The 18417-nt window shown below is 45.0% G+C and overlaps 1 protein-coding gene across 3 annotated transcripts in view; it reads left to right on the top strand.

The window, feature by feature from the left end:
- CSTF1 (cleavage stimulation factor subunit 1) overlaps positions 1-16681 on the top strand; it is a 118339-nt gene extending 101658 nt beyond the window's left edge. For all 3 annotated transcript variants that reach the window (XM_078652009.1, XM_078652007.1, XM_078652008.1), the window contains one exon: positions 15689-16681. In XM_078652009.1, coding sequence (XP_078508135.1) covers positions 15689-15948 — 260 coding nt within the window. In that variant the 3' untranslated portion in view covers positions 15949-16681. The remainder of the gene's footprint in view (positions 1-15688) is intronic.
- Positions 16682-18417: the final 1736 nt, after the last annotated feature.

Here is an 18417-nt window from a genome sequence, read left to right as displayed (position 1 = left end):
CACCCCTCATCTGCATCAACCATCTGAGGGGCCTGTGGTCAGTCTGAACCCGGAAGTGAGTCCCAAACAAGAAGGGCCTCAGCTGCTTCAGTGCCCAGACCACAGCAAAAGCTTCGCCCTAAATCGCACACAACCTGTTTCTGTGGAAGTAACCTCCTACTAATGAAGGCTACAGGTTGGTCTATGACCTCCTCATTCACTTGTGAGAGCAAAGCCCCCACACCAGGCTCTGAAGCATCTGTCTGCAACACAAATTAATGTGAGAAGTTGGGTGCCTTGAGCACGGGTGCCGTGCACATTGCAGATTTCAGGGCATCAAATGCTTTCTGACAGATGACAGTCCAGATCACTTTCCTGGGCTGCTGCCTGGGAGTCAGCTCTGTCAAGAGGGCGATAATGGTGCCACACCTCCGGACCAATCTCCCGTAATATCCGGTGAGCCTTAAAAAGTCTCTCACTTCTGTCTGGGTCTTGAGGGGTTTCCCAAGCCAGAATGGTGTCAATCTTAGGCTGTAGGGGAATCACCTAGCCGCTTCCTACCTGGTGACCGGAGTACACCACCGAGCCCTGCCCGATCTGTCACTTGCTGGCCTTGATGAGAGGCCTGCCCTTTGCAGAGTCTTCAACCCTTCCCACAAGAGGTGCAGATGTTCTTCCCAAGTGGCACCGAACACTGCAGTGTCCTCAAGGTAGGTGGCACGGAAATCCTCCAGCCCAGCCAACACCTGGTTGACCAACCTCTGAAAGGTGGCAGGGGCATTCTTCAAGCCAAACTGCATACTCTGGAATTGGAGTGCCACCTGGGTTGAAAATGCAGACCTCTCCTTGGCCCCATCAGTTAAGGCAATCACCCAGTACCCAGACGTTCAGTCCAACGTACTATGGTACTGGGCAGCTCCCAACTAATCTATGGGCTCATCAGCTCTGGGGATGGGGCGTGCGTGAGTCCTGGTGATGTAGTTGAGCCCTCGGTAGTCCACAAAGAACCGGAAACCGGTGCGGATTCGTCACGCTTCTCTTCGTTGTGTTACTTTTCCAGCTCCCAACAGCAGAAACAATCTGCAGAGGCCCAGAACAGCAACAGGCACCTCTTGGCAGGTCAGAACTCTGTCAATGAAGTTCAGGGGAGCTGGAGGTGTAGTCTTTGTATCCCTGAGACTTCAAAATAGGAGGAAAGCTCTACTTCAAGCCCTTGGAGATCTTCCTCAAGCAGGGAACACAGCAAAGTCCTTGTTCCTTTCCTTGACCGAAACAGCCACTGCAGCCCAACCTTAGACAGCACATAGCAAAGGGGCAGTATTTCTCAGTTTCTTCAGTTATTTTCTTTGGCAAAGGTTCCCCTTGAATTCCAGAAGTGATCTAAAGTTCAAGGGTCTGGGCCCCACTCATTATCGCACAAATTCCTTTGTTCTCCGCTGGTAGAGAAGCTCTTTGCTCAGCCAAAACCAGTTCTGTCTTCTCTGGTGCAGTTCCCTGGCAAGAAGTGGAGACAGCTTTGTCTAAGGCAGACCATGTCCATTCAGGTGTGAAAATAATCACCTCCCCCTGCTCTGAATGCAGCCCAGGCCTATTCAGTCCAGCCCTGACTCACCCAGGAAAGGCAGGACACACCTCCCCCCCAGTCCCCCCGCCCCCCCAAGTAGCTGTCTCAACAGAATGCACACCCCCAGCCGCTGCCACTCCAAAGACTAAGTCGGTACACAAAGCTAGCAGAGGCACACAGGATGGCTGAGCACTGAAATACCCACTTTCTAAAAGTGGTATTTTTAAACACAGAATGTAAAAATCATCCCTACTAAAAGATGCATCTTTATATTCTGAGTTCAAGCATACTAAACTTTACCTTCCTATCTTGTCCCCATGGAAAGTTATATTTATAAGATGTTATTCATGAACTCCCATTGTATCCTATGGAACAGATTGCCTTTCAATAGTGAAAAACAAAATTGCCAGCTTTTCCCTATCAGGACATGCCACACACATCAGGACATGTCTTACCTTTCACATACACTGCACCCTGCCCACAGGGGTAACTTGGGCCTACCTGAGGGGTGACTCGCATGTAAGAAAAGGGAAGGTTAGGGCCTGGCAAGTAGGTGCACATGCCAGGTCGACATGGCAGTACCAAACTGCACAGGCCACTGCAGTGGCAGGTCTGAGTTACATTTACAGGCTGCTCATGTGGGTGGCACAATCAGTGCTGCAGGCCCACTAGCAGCATTTGGTTTACAGGCCCTGGGCACACACAGTGCACTCTACTAGGGACTTAACAGTAAACCAAATAAGCCAATTGTGGAAACACCAATCCACGACAACAATTTACAGTGGAGCACTTGCACGTTGTCACTGAACAGCAGTGGCAAAGTGCCCAAAGCATCTAGACAAGCAAAAACAAATTCCAACCCACAGTAAAAACACAGGAGGCAAAGGCAAAAATACAGGGGAAACTCATGCAAAGGATCTAGCACGTGTCCCCTCCAGCTGAAATGGGGGGAGAACGACCCACCCTCTTATGAGCTGATAAAAGTTGATGTTTTTATGACCTGTCTGAAGGACCATAGTAACCCCCCCTAACTATTCTAAATTTGATTGATATGATGTCTCATACCTTTTAGCAAATTGACGATGCGACCAGTGTTAAAGTTGAGACTTATTCCTGGTTTGATAATCCTAAGGCTGCCTTATGAAAGGAGCCCGAATAGCCACTAACAGAGAAGAGGCATGGGCCCCTTTGTAATGTGCCAATATTTTACATCATAATAGGGAATTTTGGCAGGTGGTTAAGGCTCCATATTGTAGTTTCTTTTTTTAACAACAACTAAACAATTATTTTATTTGCCTTAAAGTTGTGAAATGTATTCACTATTCACATAGGATAATGAAGTCACTGGCATAATAGCCAGGTTTATAACATATTTATGGATTGACATGTCAAAATGTGCATTCATTACAAAACTTTTATTTTATAGATGTTTACAAGCTGATCTTAACTATCCTCGTTATTTGTTTGCTAGGCAAATTCATAAAATGTATGTATTTTTATCTGTCTTTTTATGTCCTAATTGGCCCAACAAAGATTATTATGAATTTGAGGAGTTTGATGGCATCCCGGGCAAGGGCAGAATTATGTTGGTAGAACAAATATTTCCAGCCAAGGCCACCTTAGAGCTACATTTAGACACAGCGTGTTTGCTTTGAGCTGTGCATAGCATACGTTTGTATCAATACCTTACTTTACTCTGTGCGCAGAGTATCTTTCTATAATAGTTTTAATTACAGAAGTGTGTGTGTGTATATATATATGTATGTATATATATATATGTATGTATATATATATATATGTATGTATATATATATATATATGTATGTATATATATGTATGTATGTATATATATGTATATATGTATATATATATATATATATATATGTATGTATATATATATATGTATGTATATATATATATATGTATGTATATATATGTATATATATTCATTGACAGGAAAAAAACAAAGGATCCAGGGACGTTATAGTCATTTTCAGATGTTACACACTCAAATCCATAGAAATTCAGCAGTTATAGTTTGAGTTCACTCAAGTAACTATAACTCTTGGCCTAAGCTAACTATATCTCGCACCCCAGGCATGCACAGTTTTCTCATCACACATTTTACTGCAACTGTTTCAGTGAAATTATTCATGATTTCAAAGATGATGTTATGAGGGATGTAATATGTGGGGTAATTAGCAAGTGTACAAGTTATAGTAACCTAAGAGCATGAGTTATAGTTACTTGCGAGAACTCTAACTGTAACTGCTGAATTGCTTTGATTTTGTGTGTGTAAAATCTAAACCTAACTAGAACGTCCCTGGAACCTTTGTTTTTTTTCCCAGTGAATTTTGGCTGTTTTTTAATGCTGTTTAATAACTATAATGTCCCTGTAACCTTTTTTTTTTTTTTTTTTTTTTTTTTTAATAAACATTTTTATTTGCATTTTGTTATAGTTGAACAATACAGTCATGTCAGTAGCATAGCACACGTTTTACACCCCTCTCCCGCCTCCTCCCGTTTCACTGCCCAGTTTGACTCCAATAGTTTCCAAATTACAAAGACCTCAAGATTATCACTTCCCCGTGTCGTCAGCATTCAATCTATTCTGCAACCCCTCCGTAACCCACTGTGCGTCCCCCACCCTTGCCCCATCACACCCCTATATCCAGGCCATGGTATTGTCGCCATTTCCCCCACACCTTGCGAAACTTCCTCGGGCATCCCCTCGCTTTATATGTGACTCTCTCAGCCGCCATATATAAGTCCAATCCTCTTCTCCACTCTTCTAACTTTGGTATATGTCCCTGTAACCATGGATTTTTTTCATTGAATTTCTAGGGAATTTTTAATGTAAAGTCAACCACCTGCATGCAGCCAACCCAACACGCGCATGGCGAGGGGTTGGTCGCAGGGCCTTGCCTGTTGGCAGCCCCATAAAGGCAGCCAACCTCGGAGGGGGGGACATAGCACTTCCCAGTGACGATTTCGGCCCCGGGGACCCCATCCCGGGGCTTGACACATTTATTTAGGTATAGTGGGATTCGTGGCCCCTCTCCCCGGGCCATATTTGCCCCCAACGTCCCCATCTTCTCGGGCCCACCACTTGATGTATGGGAAAGGGGGCATACAGCCCCCTCCCCAGACTGATTTCATTCCTGAGGCACAATCGCCTGGGCCCTATACATTTATTAATAAAGGAGGGGGACAGCGTGGTCCACCTCCCAGGCCAATTTCGGCCCTGGGGACCCCAGGCCCAGCAAATAAAGTGTGGGTGCCATGGAGGCCACCCAGAGCATCTTAGTTGGGGGCTGCGGCAGGAACCCCAGTGTCCCCATTGCCCCAGCTGGCCCCACATCCAGTGAGGACCGGCATTGCTCCCGCCTGCTCTCAGAGCGTAACACATAGGTTTCCCTGCTCGCGGCTTCGTGTTCTCCCCGGGGGACAAATAAGAACTGCTCACTCAAGGGCAACATCAAGAGAAGGGAGAGTGGATAAAATAATAAAGAACAGCTTAGAATACAGGACGGCCTTTCTTGCTAAATCTTCACTGGAAGAAATGGTTAGTCATTGTGTCCTAAAAGGCCATCCATGGTGTGTGCAACCTGCAAGTAGAGGAAGAGAACACAAGGCAATTACAATATACTGCTCCTACCACCGGCTTCCCTTAAGCCATAATCCTACCATCTCCTATACTGACTTATACAGAGGGACTGTCCAGGCGGAAAACAGGAGTTGGATACTTCACTCCTGCACCAACTTCAGAAAACTGGCAAAAGAAGTCTTCTCTTTGATAAGGGTTTTGCAGGGCTATAACACGAAAGGAACTGGTGAATGCCACAAAGTGTCTAACTCCAATCTCCAAAAGCATAGGCCAATCATCCTGAGATAACTCTCTCTAGACGTTAAGTAGTTTATGAGGCTCACAGGGTGCCTCAATGACAATTGACAGGCGAGTACACAAAAATTTAGAAACCTGAAATGTGAGGCACTGTTCCGTCTGTGAGCGTGCTCTTTAAAAGCTCTGATAGTTCCAGCAAAGCACACAATGACACGAAATCAAAAAGGAAGTATTAATGAGCGCTGCACGAGTCCTCGATGGGGCTTGATTGACCTCCGCAGAAGCTGGCCGGACGAACACTTAGCTAGTGATCCCACCAGCAGTACAGAAATCAGCTGGACACTTGCGGTAAGCCAACGGCTGGCGGGAGAGACTTGAAGGCAATCTCATTCGTAGTGTGGACTACTTCAGGACGTCTGCTGGCACATACAGGAGTCTGCAGAGGGCTGCCTTCAGGAACAGGGAGTCAGACTGTTCGCCTCTTGAGATGAAGTTTTTCATGCAGTGATTATACGGGGAGGACGGTATTTATAGCACTTGCAATCAACATTGCCGTAGGGAATGCACCTGAGGCGCTTCTCTGCTGCCTCCCCGGATTCTGCGTTATGTAGTTCTTATGCCAGGTTAGTGCAAAGACGCACATGCAGTCCCTGGCCGTTCACCCATTATGCGGTTATACAATACAGGTCGTGTTTCTAAGCCTCTGCTGAAGGATAGGGTCATGATTCCACAGGAAGCTGCTAAAAATGCTTCTCCCTGCTGGCTTTAGCAACTTTTTCATCTGTTTCTCTGCCCGCTTCAGTCCCGCGCCAGTGTGGCCAGGGATAGCGCTATGTCCTGGGGTAGGCACCCCAGGTCATAGCTGGAGCCAGCCCTGGAGGCCAATAATGGCTCCTGGAGGGAAGGCTGCATGAACACCCTCCCTTTTTAGGTCTCGCTGAGTCCGTGCATGCGCTGCTTGGCGAGACATTTAGTCTGTGGGCTTTCAAAAGTCCTACCAGACGCGCGCACCACTTGTGTGCTTTTTTTTTTCTTTCAGTGCGTGCGCCACTTTCACTTTAATGGCCGCGGGGCCGCGTCTTAACCCAGACTGCCTGCACTGCACTTGTCCTCTCTGTGAGGGACGCTTCCATGACCCGCAGCTGGTGGGGACGTGCTGTCCGTTTCCAGCCGTGCAGTTTTAGTTGGAGTGAAGCTCGCTATGCACACACGCACACACAACTCCCGGGCTGTTCTTCCCTTAGGCGACCTGTCCCTACTTCATCTTGCTCCCCCTCCTGCACTCAGTTTCATCCTACTCCCCTGCCCTCATGTCTGCTTCTTCCCCACCCCAACAACCAGTCGGTGCCGGTATCTCCTCCTCACCACCCGACCCTGCTCATTCATGTTAATCTGCTAGCGTTGCTATTCCCACACTTAAGATCTAAAATAAGAATGGGCTCAAGCCCAAAGTAAAATGGAAGTTATAATCTTCCGGGTCAGTCTGCACAGCAGGTATGGAAACGCAGTGCACCTACAGCAGCGGCTACTTGATTCTTTCAGCAGAAGTGTGCCTGCTCTCTTCTGGACCAGTGGTGACAACAGGAGCCAGCAGCTCTTGGTTTCATTCAAGTTACCCTGTGGCTGTAATAAAGCGCATACATCGTCCCATTCAGCGGGGGCTGGTGATTCTGCAGATGCAGGTAGACCTGTTTGTTAAAACAGTGCACCCCAGCCACCATTTTGTGTTCACAAGCCAGTGAAACCAGCCCCCCTGCCTCTCCCGCCCCCCCACCCCTCCTCCCAGCAACAGGGATATTCTACATCAGAGGGTGCTTTTGCGAGCTGTTTAAACTGCGTTTACTAGGGACTGTGCACTTCGTTTTTTGGCCAGGAGAGGGAGTAAAGTTTTATTCAAACAGTATTGTTAGATTTCAAGTTAGTGAGGCTTTTACCTGCGGAAGTCCAAAGTGTGGATTGAGCCTGTCTGTCTCCTAGGAGATTCTGAACAGGAGAAGCAGCTTCCAACTCCCTGGCCAGCAAACCTTGTCTGAGGTCGCTAAGACCTTATATGGTCTGCTAGTGGTTGGTACATGTGTACACTGATTGGTGGTTGTATCTGGTGTTTCTATTGGATTAGGGTTAGTGTCCTCATTGGTTGGGTATTTGAGGGTTCTGATTGGTTTCTGGGTCTGGCTCCTTTTTACTCATCCAAAAGCCTCCACCTACTGCTAAGACCTAAAAACAAAACAAACAAAAAAAAATCCTTCACTCTTTTATCCCTCTTTTATCCCTCCACTATCCTTTTCAATGGGGCTAGGGTTAGGATTCCTATTGGAAGTAAGGCTAGGGCTTCCTATGTTATTGGTTGTTGGGAGTAGGGTGGGACTAGGGTGGGACTAGGGTGGGACTAGGGCTAGGGTTAGACCTTTAATTGGAAGTAGCGACTAGGGCTTCTGATGTGATTGATTGCTGGACTAGTTGTGGGACTAAGAGTAGGGTTAGGCTTTCTTTTGGAAGTAGGGACTAGGGCTTCCTGTACCAATTGGTTGCTTGGACTTGGTTTGGGACTACTGGTAGGGGTGGGCCTCTATTGGACATAGAGATCAGGGATTTATGAACTGATTGGGTGCTTGGACTAGGGCTAAGATTGGCTGTAAGGTCCTGGTCTCCCATTGGTTCTAGATTTTAGGGCTAGTGTTGTGATTGGATAGTGTTAGCGCTAGGGTTCCCATTGGCTGAAGGGGTCACCTGATTACTAGGGTTATAAAAGGCCACGGTTAGTGCGTCTCCGCTAAGGGCGGAGAGGACAAGGGCAGCTGCCTGTTTATGCCTGTTTGAGACTGACCAGGACCAAGGCCAGAAATGCTGCCCATTGTCCCGTTTAGCAATACCCAGCCCACACCATGCACATACTTAAGGTTCTTATGGATCTATATATTTATCACTTACTTGTAATTTAGCATTTCTAATGTACTACCCTATTCCTCCGCCTATACGTCTATGAATATATCCTCTACTTCCACTCTCATTTATCCCAAACCCCATACCACTACTATGGTCCCAAAATAACCCTTTCTTGACTCTAACCCTCCTTGTATCATCTGACACCTCTTTCTATTATATCTATCCCCCAAAACAAGCCTTTTTCTAAACTCTTCCCTCTGACTCCTCCCTTCCAAAACTCATTTTTACTCATCCAAAAGCCTCCACCTACTGCTAAGACCTAAAAACAAAACAAACACAAAAAAATCCTTCACTCTTATATCCCTCTTTTATCCCTCCACTATCCTTTTCAATCAAAATTAACAGACTAACATGTTCACTTCTCAAATTCCATATTCATCTATACTAATTCACCACTAATCCTTTATGGGTTCCAGAGTGGGGTGCTTCAACACCCCATCAGGGGTAACAAGTGCTATATGAATGCAAACATTTCTTCTCCTTTTATCCCTCCGCTATACTTCTCACTCCAAATAACTGACTAATATCCACCACTGAGATCCTTTCATATTTCACCATACTAATTCACCACTAATCCTTTATGGGCTTCCGGAGTAGCGTTTCAACACCCCATCAGGGGTAACAAGCGCTATATAAATACAAACCCTTTTTCCTCCTCTATCCTTCTGCAATCATTTCAAATCCAAATAACTGACTAACCTATCCACCACTTGAAATGTACTTGCAAGTTTCACTATACTAATTCAACACTAATCCTCTGGGTGCCGGAGTAGCATGCTACTCGCCGAAAAAGCGATTCGACGCCTCGTCAGGGGTAGTAAGCGCTATATAAATGCAATTACAATACAATAAATGGTTTACACAAACTGCCTGTAGCCAACCACTTCCAGATTTGTACTTCTGCCGTTTTATTCAGCAGTTTTTGTTTTGCAGTGAAAGGAACAACTCCTAATTCTTTTGGGCACATCTTCAAAGTAACTTTACGATTTAAAATACAGTATCAACAGTGTTTCTCCATTTTGTGCATTTTTAATAGGTTTTGGAGGCATTTTAATTGCTGAATTTTTAAAGCGCTTGATCAATGTGATTGTTTAGTTTTTAATCATTTAGGGGTTTGGGTATTTAATATGTTTTTGTTTAACGTGCCTCTGTTATAGCCGATTTCCCTAAACTCTTTTCTTATTCATGAGTGCGTATGAAAGCACTTCCAGATATATAAGTTCGGATTACTAGTTGTACAAAAATAACACTTTAATTATGTACTTCTCAATGCAGTGTTATGTGCCTATTAGTGTCCAAACTTCTTGGTTAAAGAAATACACTTTTTTGAATTTTGAAGAGACTTTATCTTATTTGAAGCCCAACCTTGTTTCTCTTTCTTAACAATAGTTGAGGCAAAACGCAAACAAGCATTGGCAAAGCCTACAGGGCCTACTGGCTTTGCAAATCTTTTTTAACCATGTGGTACAGCATTGCAGCTAGTGTGCAGCATCACTATTGATGCAGCTGCTGCACCATTTTCTATTCTTGTACATGTGGTCAACATGCATGCATGCACCTACAAAATTACTTGTGCATTTGATTTTCTATTTACCAATCTGAGATGGATCAGTAAAGTATTTAGTTATGCAGCACAATATCCTTGGTGCAACAACATCCACTGTTTCATGTCTAAACACTTATAAGGTCCCAAAGGCGAGACCTATTGGCTATGCCAATGCTTGTTACAGTTGTAGCCAGGGCCCGGGGGATGGGGAAAAAGCCGCTAAAGTGGGTGGCAAACTAGTTTTGAAATCAAATAGCTCCTAAGTTATTAGCAAAGAAAAACGCTTTTCCTATGGTAAGTAAGTCCTAACTATAACTACCTACTGGTGTGTGTGTGTATATGTATATATGTATATATATATATATATCACACTCCTTAAACCATAAGGAACTGACGACGCCACGTCTCGATAGTTCTTTTCAGATTTTAATTAGTCGGCAGTGTCGGACGCTGTTTTGGAGCTGCGGCGTCTGTTTGCAAGCATTGGGAAGTATATGTGTGTGTATGTATGTGTGTATATATATATATATATATATATATATATATATATATATATATATATATATATATATATATATATATATATATATATATATTTCGTCACCAAAGTAATCACGTTACCGAGGGCACACTTTGAACAGCTGGTGCGAGTTTCAGGGACGGGCTTTCCCTGCATAAAATTCACCACCAAATGAAATTATACTCGCACTCCACCAGGAAGTTAAATTGTAGCAGGCTTATATATGTGCCATTACAACACACAGCCTTTAACCTTGTTAAAGGCTGTGTGCTGTAATGGCACATAAATAAACCTGCTACAATTTAACTTCCTGGTGGAGTGCGAGTATAATTTCATTTGGTGGTGAATATATATATGTGTGTATATATATATATATATATATATATATATATATATATGTGTGTGTGTGTGTGTGTATATGCGAAATCTAGTGTTTGTGTTCTTCATGTAATTGTACGTAGTGGAAAATCAATACAGGCTGAAGTATTGGTAGATAACGCTTCGCTTTGCAATGTGGGTATGTCAATTGTACTCATGCATTGTAAGTTAATTACCAGTGAGAAATATCCGTGCCCCCTCTTCACTTCTCTCCCCACCTCTACCCTCTACCCTCCCCCCAACCCGACTCCTTTAGCGACCTGGTATACTGGAGATCACTCCACTATCAGCATATTTATGGCAGTCAGAATTGATGTAACCCTTTGCCAGGGTTTTCCTATACTACTGCTGTTGTATACTCCACACACCCACAGTGGCGAGTGGTTTGACCTAGTCTGTTAAGCAGGAACATTAGTGCCCCCCATGAAATGTACTGTTAACTGTACCATCTCTTATGTACTGCTGCTAAATAAATGTTGCAAAAACCGTAAAATAGGGTTACTGTTTTGCAGTAAATTAACAATTAATATGCGTTTCACAACCTCATAGGCATTCACTCCCTATGCCATTTTGCTCAAATTATTTGTGTACCTTTCGTCAAAACTCTACCTGGGGAGGAGCCAAGCTCGCGAGCGTGATGGTCGCCTTTTAGCTCGGCTCCGTCAGCCCTCCGTCCTGACTCGTATATCCTGCTGCATATCCTGCCCAGAGACGACACGTTTTTGAGGACATAGGATCGCAACATTTCGCTCTCACTCACCGTTTGACCTGGAAGCTCCGGCGAGCTGAGAATCCGAAGTTGTGCCCCTACGAAGGGACCGGGGCCTCCGTGGGGCTGGGACCGGGGCCTCGCCTATGAGATCCGGCCAGGCGTTGTTGTGACCGCAGGCCCCGGCCGAGAGAGTGAACCGCTGGTGAGAGCCATTGTGCGAGCATCCCGGTGACCCTGATCCGGGCCTGCCTTGGTGGCCGTGGGGCTGGTGCGGGGCACGGTGCTCCGGGGACTGATCACGTGCAGGGGTCCCCCCCCGCCGCTGCTCCGTCCGGTGGCCCTGGACCCGCGCGCTCCGACTCTACCCGTGGGTAGCGCCGGTGGTGGTACGGGCGGGCCCCCGTGTTGAGCGGTGCTCCTCTTTGTGCCAAGGCCGCTATTGCTGGGACCCCCGGGACATCTGTAAAGTCCTGCATTTGTGCACTGTCCCGAGAGTTGCGGAGGGTGGTGAGGAGGCTTAACCTACAAAATGGCTGCCGACATTATGGCTGTAGATCTCCTCGTGATGGCGGACTCAGGTTACTGGATTGCACGGGGGCATGGACGTGTGCACGTACATTTACTATTGGAGATGTTCTTGGTGCCTTGCGATCCTGGCACGCGTCCTTGGCCCCCGGTGCCACTGGAGACTCGTTGCGATCCGCCGCCATCTTGGGTGGACGCTTCTTCATGGCCCCTTCTTGTCCCGGTGATGCCGCTGCCTCGCCCCCCTCGATTGCCGCGAGGGTTGCTGCCGCTGTTCGTCGACGGGATTGTGGGCCGGTGGCTTTGGAACCTCCTGCTCTTCCATGGTTGGAGTTTGGGGACCTGGACATAGTGCGGAGGCCCGTTCCTCCCCGGATGCCTGATACATATGGTGGACTGCTTCCTGCTCCTGCCTTGACGAGGTTGTCTTTTTATTCTGCAAGTACACCACCGCTTTCCCGACCTACGAGACTGACCTCCTATTTTTTGCTGTTTGTGTTGCTATTGCTGAGACATTTGGACTACCGATTTGAACTTTTGTTCACTTGCAGATCGATTGCCCTCCCTGGTCTATGTCTTGATCGTACATTCTTTCAATTGTGTGCTTGCCTCGCATCGTGTTGCTCACTTCAATTTGTCATGTGGTGGGTGGGAAATGTGGTTAAGAAAGGATTGGGGTGAGATGCACGACTCCCGGAGGATTATTGGTGTACGGATTCGTGGCGCAGTTGTTTATATTCATGGCGCTGTGGGAGACCCCCCTGTCAGTTTTTGTGGTGCTCGAGATCGTGTCGTTCTGGTTCACTCGTAATATGATTATGGTTGGGCTGAGGGCTGTGGCCGACCGTATTTGTTTATGCTCTTTTGCTCCTCCCCCCCCCATTTATTTCTCTGTTTTTTTCTCTCCTTCTTTTTGTCTCCTTACTCCTTTTCTCTCTTCTCTACTGCATTTCGGGTTCAGGTTTAGGGCGACAGGCACGCTGTTTGGAGGGTAGGCCGTAGCCTTCTGCAGGGGTGCAGGGTGGGATGGGTGGGTTGGGTCTTCTATGGTGTTTCCTTTTCCTCAGTTCTATGGCCCTTTTGTGTCTCTTTAGTGGAGTGCCGCGTCTGTCCTACCTTCCGGGGCGTGATTGGGGTGGGGTCTGTCCCGTCGCTGTTCTTCTTCTTATAGCTCTGCTGCTTTCTGTCGCGACTGCCATACCCCCCTCGTTGCTAATATTCCTGCTCTCTTCTGTATTCCTCGCTACGGGACGCTTTTTTCGGCGCGGCACTCCTGCTTTCGTCTGTGTTTTTCTTTCCCCTTCTTCTTTCCCTTTCCCCCCCCCTCCCTTTTCCCCCCCCCCCCTTCTTTCTCATCCAAGGTTAGTATGATGGGCTAGGTTTGGTGAAGTCGCTAATCCGGCCCCTCTGTCCTGGTTCCGATGTGCTACTGAGTGGTGGGCGAGCAAAGTTGTTCATAATTGCATATTGATTGTATTTACCGCTCCTGTTTAATACCGATGTATACAGTGCTGACACTCCTGCATTGCGGCCCCTTCCCCTCTTTGTTGCCAATGGTTTATCTGGGGTCTCCGGATTCCTCTATGTTGTCACTAAGCCTGTCATACCCCTTATCCCTATATTATAAAATTAACCTTCTTTGCTCCTGTTTGCTGGCCGTCTAGATCTTCTTTTCTCCTCCCCCCTTTTTAAGATTGTGTTGCTCGTGCTCCTTTATGATTGATTCTGTACTGTTCTCGCTGGATTTTTCTACTGCTTCTCGTATTGTGGCCGGCCAGCTTGGTTGTAGGCCTTGACCTGTATATCCTTTGTGTACAAATAAAGGTTTAAAAAAAAAAAAAAAACTCTAAATACCTATTCATAAAATGTATTTGAATATACAAATTTTCCTTGTTTTCTTTTATTTTGCATGTTAAACAGAACGTAGTTCACTGTTGCTAGGTTACTTAGCTACAGTGTAGAAAAATATCACTGGCCTTTGCATCTGCATTGCACTTTTTTATTTACATTTGTTCCGTAGTCAGCTGCATTTCTGTCTGTTGCTACTTCGTGCCTTTCAGGCCAGCATTCATATAGTCCTTCTATGTGCTTTACACGGACTGTAATGTTTTTTCTTTGTGCTGAAAAGAATGCAGCGTTGATAGATCGGGTCGTTAGCCAAAGGGAGCAGATCTCTGCCCATGGCCTACTGCTATTGTGTTTCTAGATGCTGGCTTTGAGGGAGCTGAAGATGATCTTGAGAGAAGGTTGAAGTATGATCATTGCTAGATGATGTGTGGTGTATTGTGTGGGAGGCCTGTATGCTTGCTGGTGTCGATGTGCTGTTCTATTTTCTGTTTTCCATTGAAGATCAAGGTGATGGCATTGCTGTTGTCAGTAAATTGTGAGAGTGGTGGGTCAGGGAAGGGGTTGAAGGCAGTGCTTGACTGCTTTGAAGAGCATGTGTTTCTCTTCGCTGCTTCATTAACAGTGTTGGTGTAGTGTAGCTGGCTTTGGTTGTCCTCATGTAGAGAGAAGACATTGTATTATGGTGAGCTCATTACCTTATCTTTCATTTCTTTTCCTCATTGTGAATGGTGCTCTTTTTATTGATGAAGTCCTTGGATTGCAAGGATGCAAATGGTTTTAATTTTTACTTTCGTGTTGTTATTGGGTAATGGTTGTGGGGAAGAGCATTGATGTGAAGTTTGTGTTGTAGGCTGTCTATAGGGATGTACGTGAACGAACTGAGGCCTTTGTTTTTGCTGTGATTGACCTCTGTGTGATGGTTAGCCATGTAGGGCAGAGATGGGGCGGCAAGTCTGGGTGTCCAGTCCAAGCTAAAGCTCGGTTTACAGTCTGTGATTGGTGAGATTGAGAAGACCAGTCCTTTGAAATGGGTTTGTTTGAAGACCTGCAGTACGATGTTGAGCAGGTGGATGAGGATGCACAGGTGTCCTGTTTATTTGTGTGCAGGTTGAAATGTCTGAGGAGGGAGGTGAGAAGCTGTGGGGGATTTAATCACTAATACTGTTCTGTCCAAGGGGACTGTAAGTGATGTGAAAAGTGGTCAGCTGAATAGCGAACAGAAAGAAATTGTGAAGAACTCCATCAGCTTGAATGCTGCTAGTTCAGCCGTGGTGCAGGATAACGAATACTTGTGAACAATGGCAAAGCCTCGCATTAGGTCTGAATGCTGTAGCCTTTGCACACAAGGACGTTCAAGATGTATAAACATATGTGGGCCATGTTTTTGTGATGAATTGTGTATTGAATTTGCAATAAATGATATGATCCGGGATAAGTGGAGTACATAGTACTGTAGAGAGTGTATTGAGCATGGTTTTGACAATGTGTTCTGTTTGTGGTTGACTAGTGGTTAGTGGAATGCAGGTGTTTTTGTTGTCTGGATGTGTGCGTTGGGATGGGAGATGTGGAATAAGGCGCGGGTCACATTAATGTGTCCTCTGGTAATTGCTAGAAATGTTACTGTAAGTGACCGGTGTTCTGGGCGTGGAGTGGGGATGAGGGTCTATTTGCTCTGAGCCTGCTGTGATGAGGTCTAGGTGACTTGTGGCCTTAGCATGCACTGGATTGGCCTTAGGGTTTGTAATCAATATGTAGCTTGCTTTTGACGTAATATTAATAATTTGAACAAGCTTGGTGTCCCTTAAATAGCCTGGTCTCTGTTTTAGGTGCTGGCTTAAGTGGACGACAGACTCACCGAACACAGGCGGTTTTCAACCACACTGAAGATTATGTGTTGCTTCCTGACGAGCGAACCATCAGCCTTTGTTGCTGGGATTCCCGGACAGCCGAACGTAGGAATCTGCTATCCCTGGGACACAATAACATGGTCCGCTGTATCGTTCACTCGCCTACGAATCCTGGCTTCATGACATGCAGCGATGACTACAGGGCCCGTTTCTGGTACCGAAGATCCACAACTGACTAGAGACTGCTGTACTGTATATATGAGAAAAATCTTTATTTTTCAGTTAGGTGTTCATGCACATACAGAGGTAGACCTGGTTACGAGTACAGTGCATATTTTGTCAGTCAAGGTAAACCTCTTTTTGGTCACTTTGGCAGGTGTTCAGTGGCTTTTCATCAACATTGAGTTGTATGCTGAAAATTCCCCTTGTGCAGCTACTAGATAACGATACAGAGTAAAAGTGGATTGAACATCTAGTTGCATACATTGTCTGGGTCTTCGGTGATGCCATTGTGGATGAACTTAGAGAAGTAAATGCATTTTATTGCCTGAACATGGCCTGTTTAAATGTATATTAATTAAATTGTTACTATGTGGTGGTCTTGGGAGAAACGTGAAAGAGACCATAGGTAACAAGATTTGAGTGGGTTGCTTAAATTCTATTGAAGTTCATGAATTGTAAAACGGATAATGCCTGTATTCATATTGACCTATTATTGACATTGTATGGTTGTGCTCCAACATGTCTGATTTGTACTGCTGTTGATTGAGCCATGTTTCTTCATACTGCCTTTATATAAAAGACATCTCGCAGTGGGAGACTCAAGTAAGTGGTATGTCTGTTTGTTATTGCAAAAGCGTCTTCTACTGTTCTACCATTTTGCTGAATTTGACAAGTATTTATCAGACCAGTTTTGTATGGAACCCCAATTTCTGTACCTAATTAAATAACTTTCAAAATTTCATTTAAAAAGTTGTAGAGTTTTTTAAGTTTATGAATAAGATATGGATTGACTCTGCATTTCTTAAAAAAGGAAATTCAGATGGCCACATTCTACAGTCTTTGTATACCACTTCCTTCTGACGAAAACAGTGCCCTTTCAAAGCAAGGTTTCTGAAATTATTTGTTACTGCCATCCAAAAGTAGATGTGTACTCTCAAAATATGGTCTGGGGCTATCACATACTAGAACGCACTCACTCCCTTCAAACGGTTGGTGGATCCCTTAACAGTTTTGTACCCAGTTGTTTTCAAGAATTAAAGCGGTTGTTGACCAGTTTTTACATGCTAGTAAATAGATTGCATAGATCATCAACTTGAGCGGGTTATTTCCATTTTAAAACCGTTTTAGTGCAGGTTACCAGAACATTAGGGGACATTTCTTCTCAATTGTTTCAACTTTTCCCAGAGAAAAACACTGTTTTTAAAAAACAAAACATCCAGTCAGAATTACTAATTTGATCATGTACACTACTGGTGTCTTTGTGAAATTCTTAATTTTTCAAGGACATTGGACTTTAAGTAACACCCTGAATGAATAGCAAATTCACTGGAGTAGGGTCAATACTGATTTGCATATAGCTAGGTCTAAACGTAGGTGCCATGGTGTGTAATTTAACAATGAACTGTGATGCCGCCCGAGTAATTACCAGTGGCTGAGATTAATTTGGGTATTCCATCCAACCCTTTTTGTATACTTCAATACACCTGCCTTAACTGAGACTGGTACAGATGGTGCCATCTGAATCAAGCTTTACCCGACTGATGAGCCCCAATAAGGGTGAAGAAGAGGAACGGAAGTATTTCTTTGCCCCCGTTAGCATACGGTCCGTGGTGCAAGGAAAGCTCCGTAAGAGAAAATAGAGTAGAAAGTGTTAGTTGATAACTAACATCCAAACAGGTTACCAAATGGTCCTCGAAATGCGGGACCTGAAATAGACATAAGGGCGACCCTATCATAGGTACGTCAACCCGTAGGGAAAGTGTATGAATTTTTGTTTTAGGAGTTGCTACTATATTATTACAAAATTGGACCTTATGTCTATTTCAGGTCCCGCATTTCGAGGACCATTTGGTAACCTGTTTGGATGTTAGTTATCAACTAACACTTTCTACTCTATTTTCTCTTACGGAGCTTTCCTTGCACCACGGACCGTATGCTAACGTTGGCAAAGAAATACTTCAGTTCCTCTTCTTTTCTCCACATACTATTGCGGCTGATTGTGGAACAACGCTTCAGAATAATTCTTGGTACATCACTTTTACATTATCCAGGAACACAAGGGTAATACCGCTGAGAACACTTTTGCAGCACCGATACTGAAGGTGCAACCAAATTCTGGACCATTGGAATAAGAGGTTCCAATTCAATGCCCTGATGAAATTCCCAAGGCACTAAAAAGGGAATGAAACGCGTTGGCTGTGCCTGTGTATTTTAAGAAAGAAAAAATAAAGATCCCATTAAAGAAGAAACAGAAGACTCATTAAATTTATGAACGTTTTGATTTGCTGACTTTGAGTGCACCTCTCAAATTCTTTGTAAAAATCTTTGTATGACGGACATCCCTGGCAGCAGATGGTGAGAGTGGTTGCACCACACTAATTTAAGAAACAGCAGCAGACCAAGGTTCAGCACACATGTTGATGTGCTGACCCTTGGTCTGCTGCTGTGTGCTTTGGCTTTTGTATAATTCCCAATAAGTGTGAAAA

Source organism: Lissotriton helveticus, chromosome 7 (genome assembly GCF_964261635.1).
Source record: "Lissotriton helveticus chromosome 7, aLisHel1.1, whole genome shotgun sequence".
NCBI classification, from domain to species: domain Eukaryota; kingdom Metazoa; phylum Chordata; class Amphibia; order Caudata; family Salamandridae; genus Lissotriton; species Lissotriton helveticus.
This window is presented reverse-complemented; position numbering and strand designations above follow the sequence as displayed.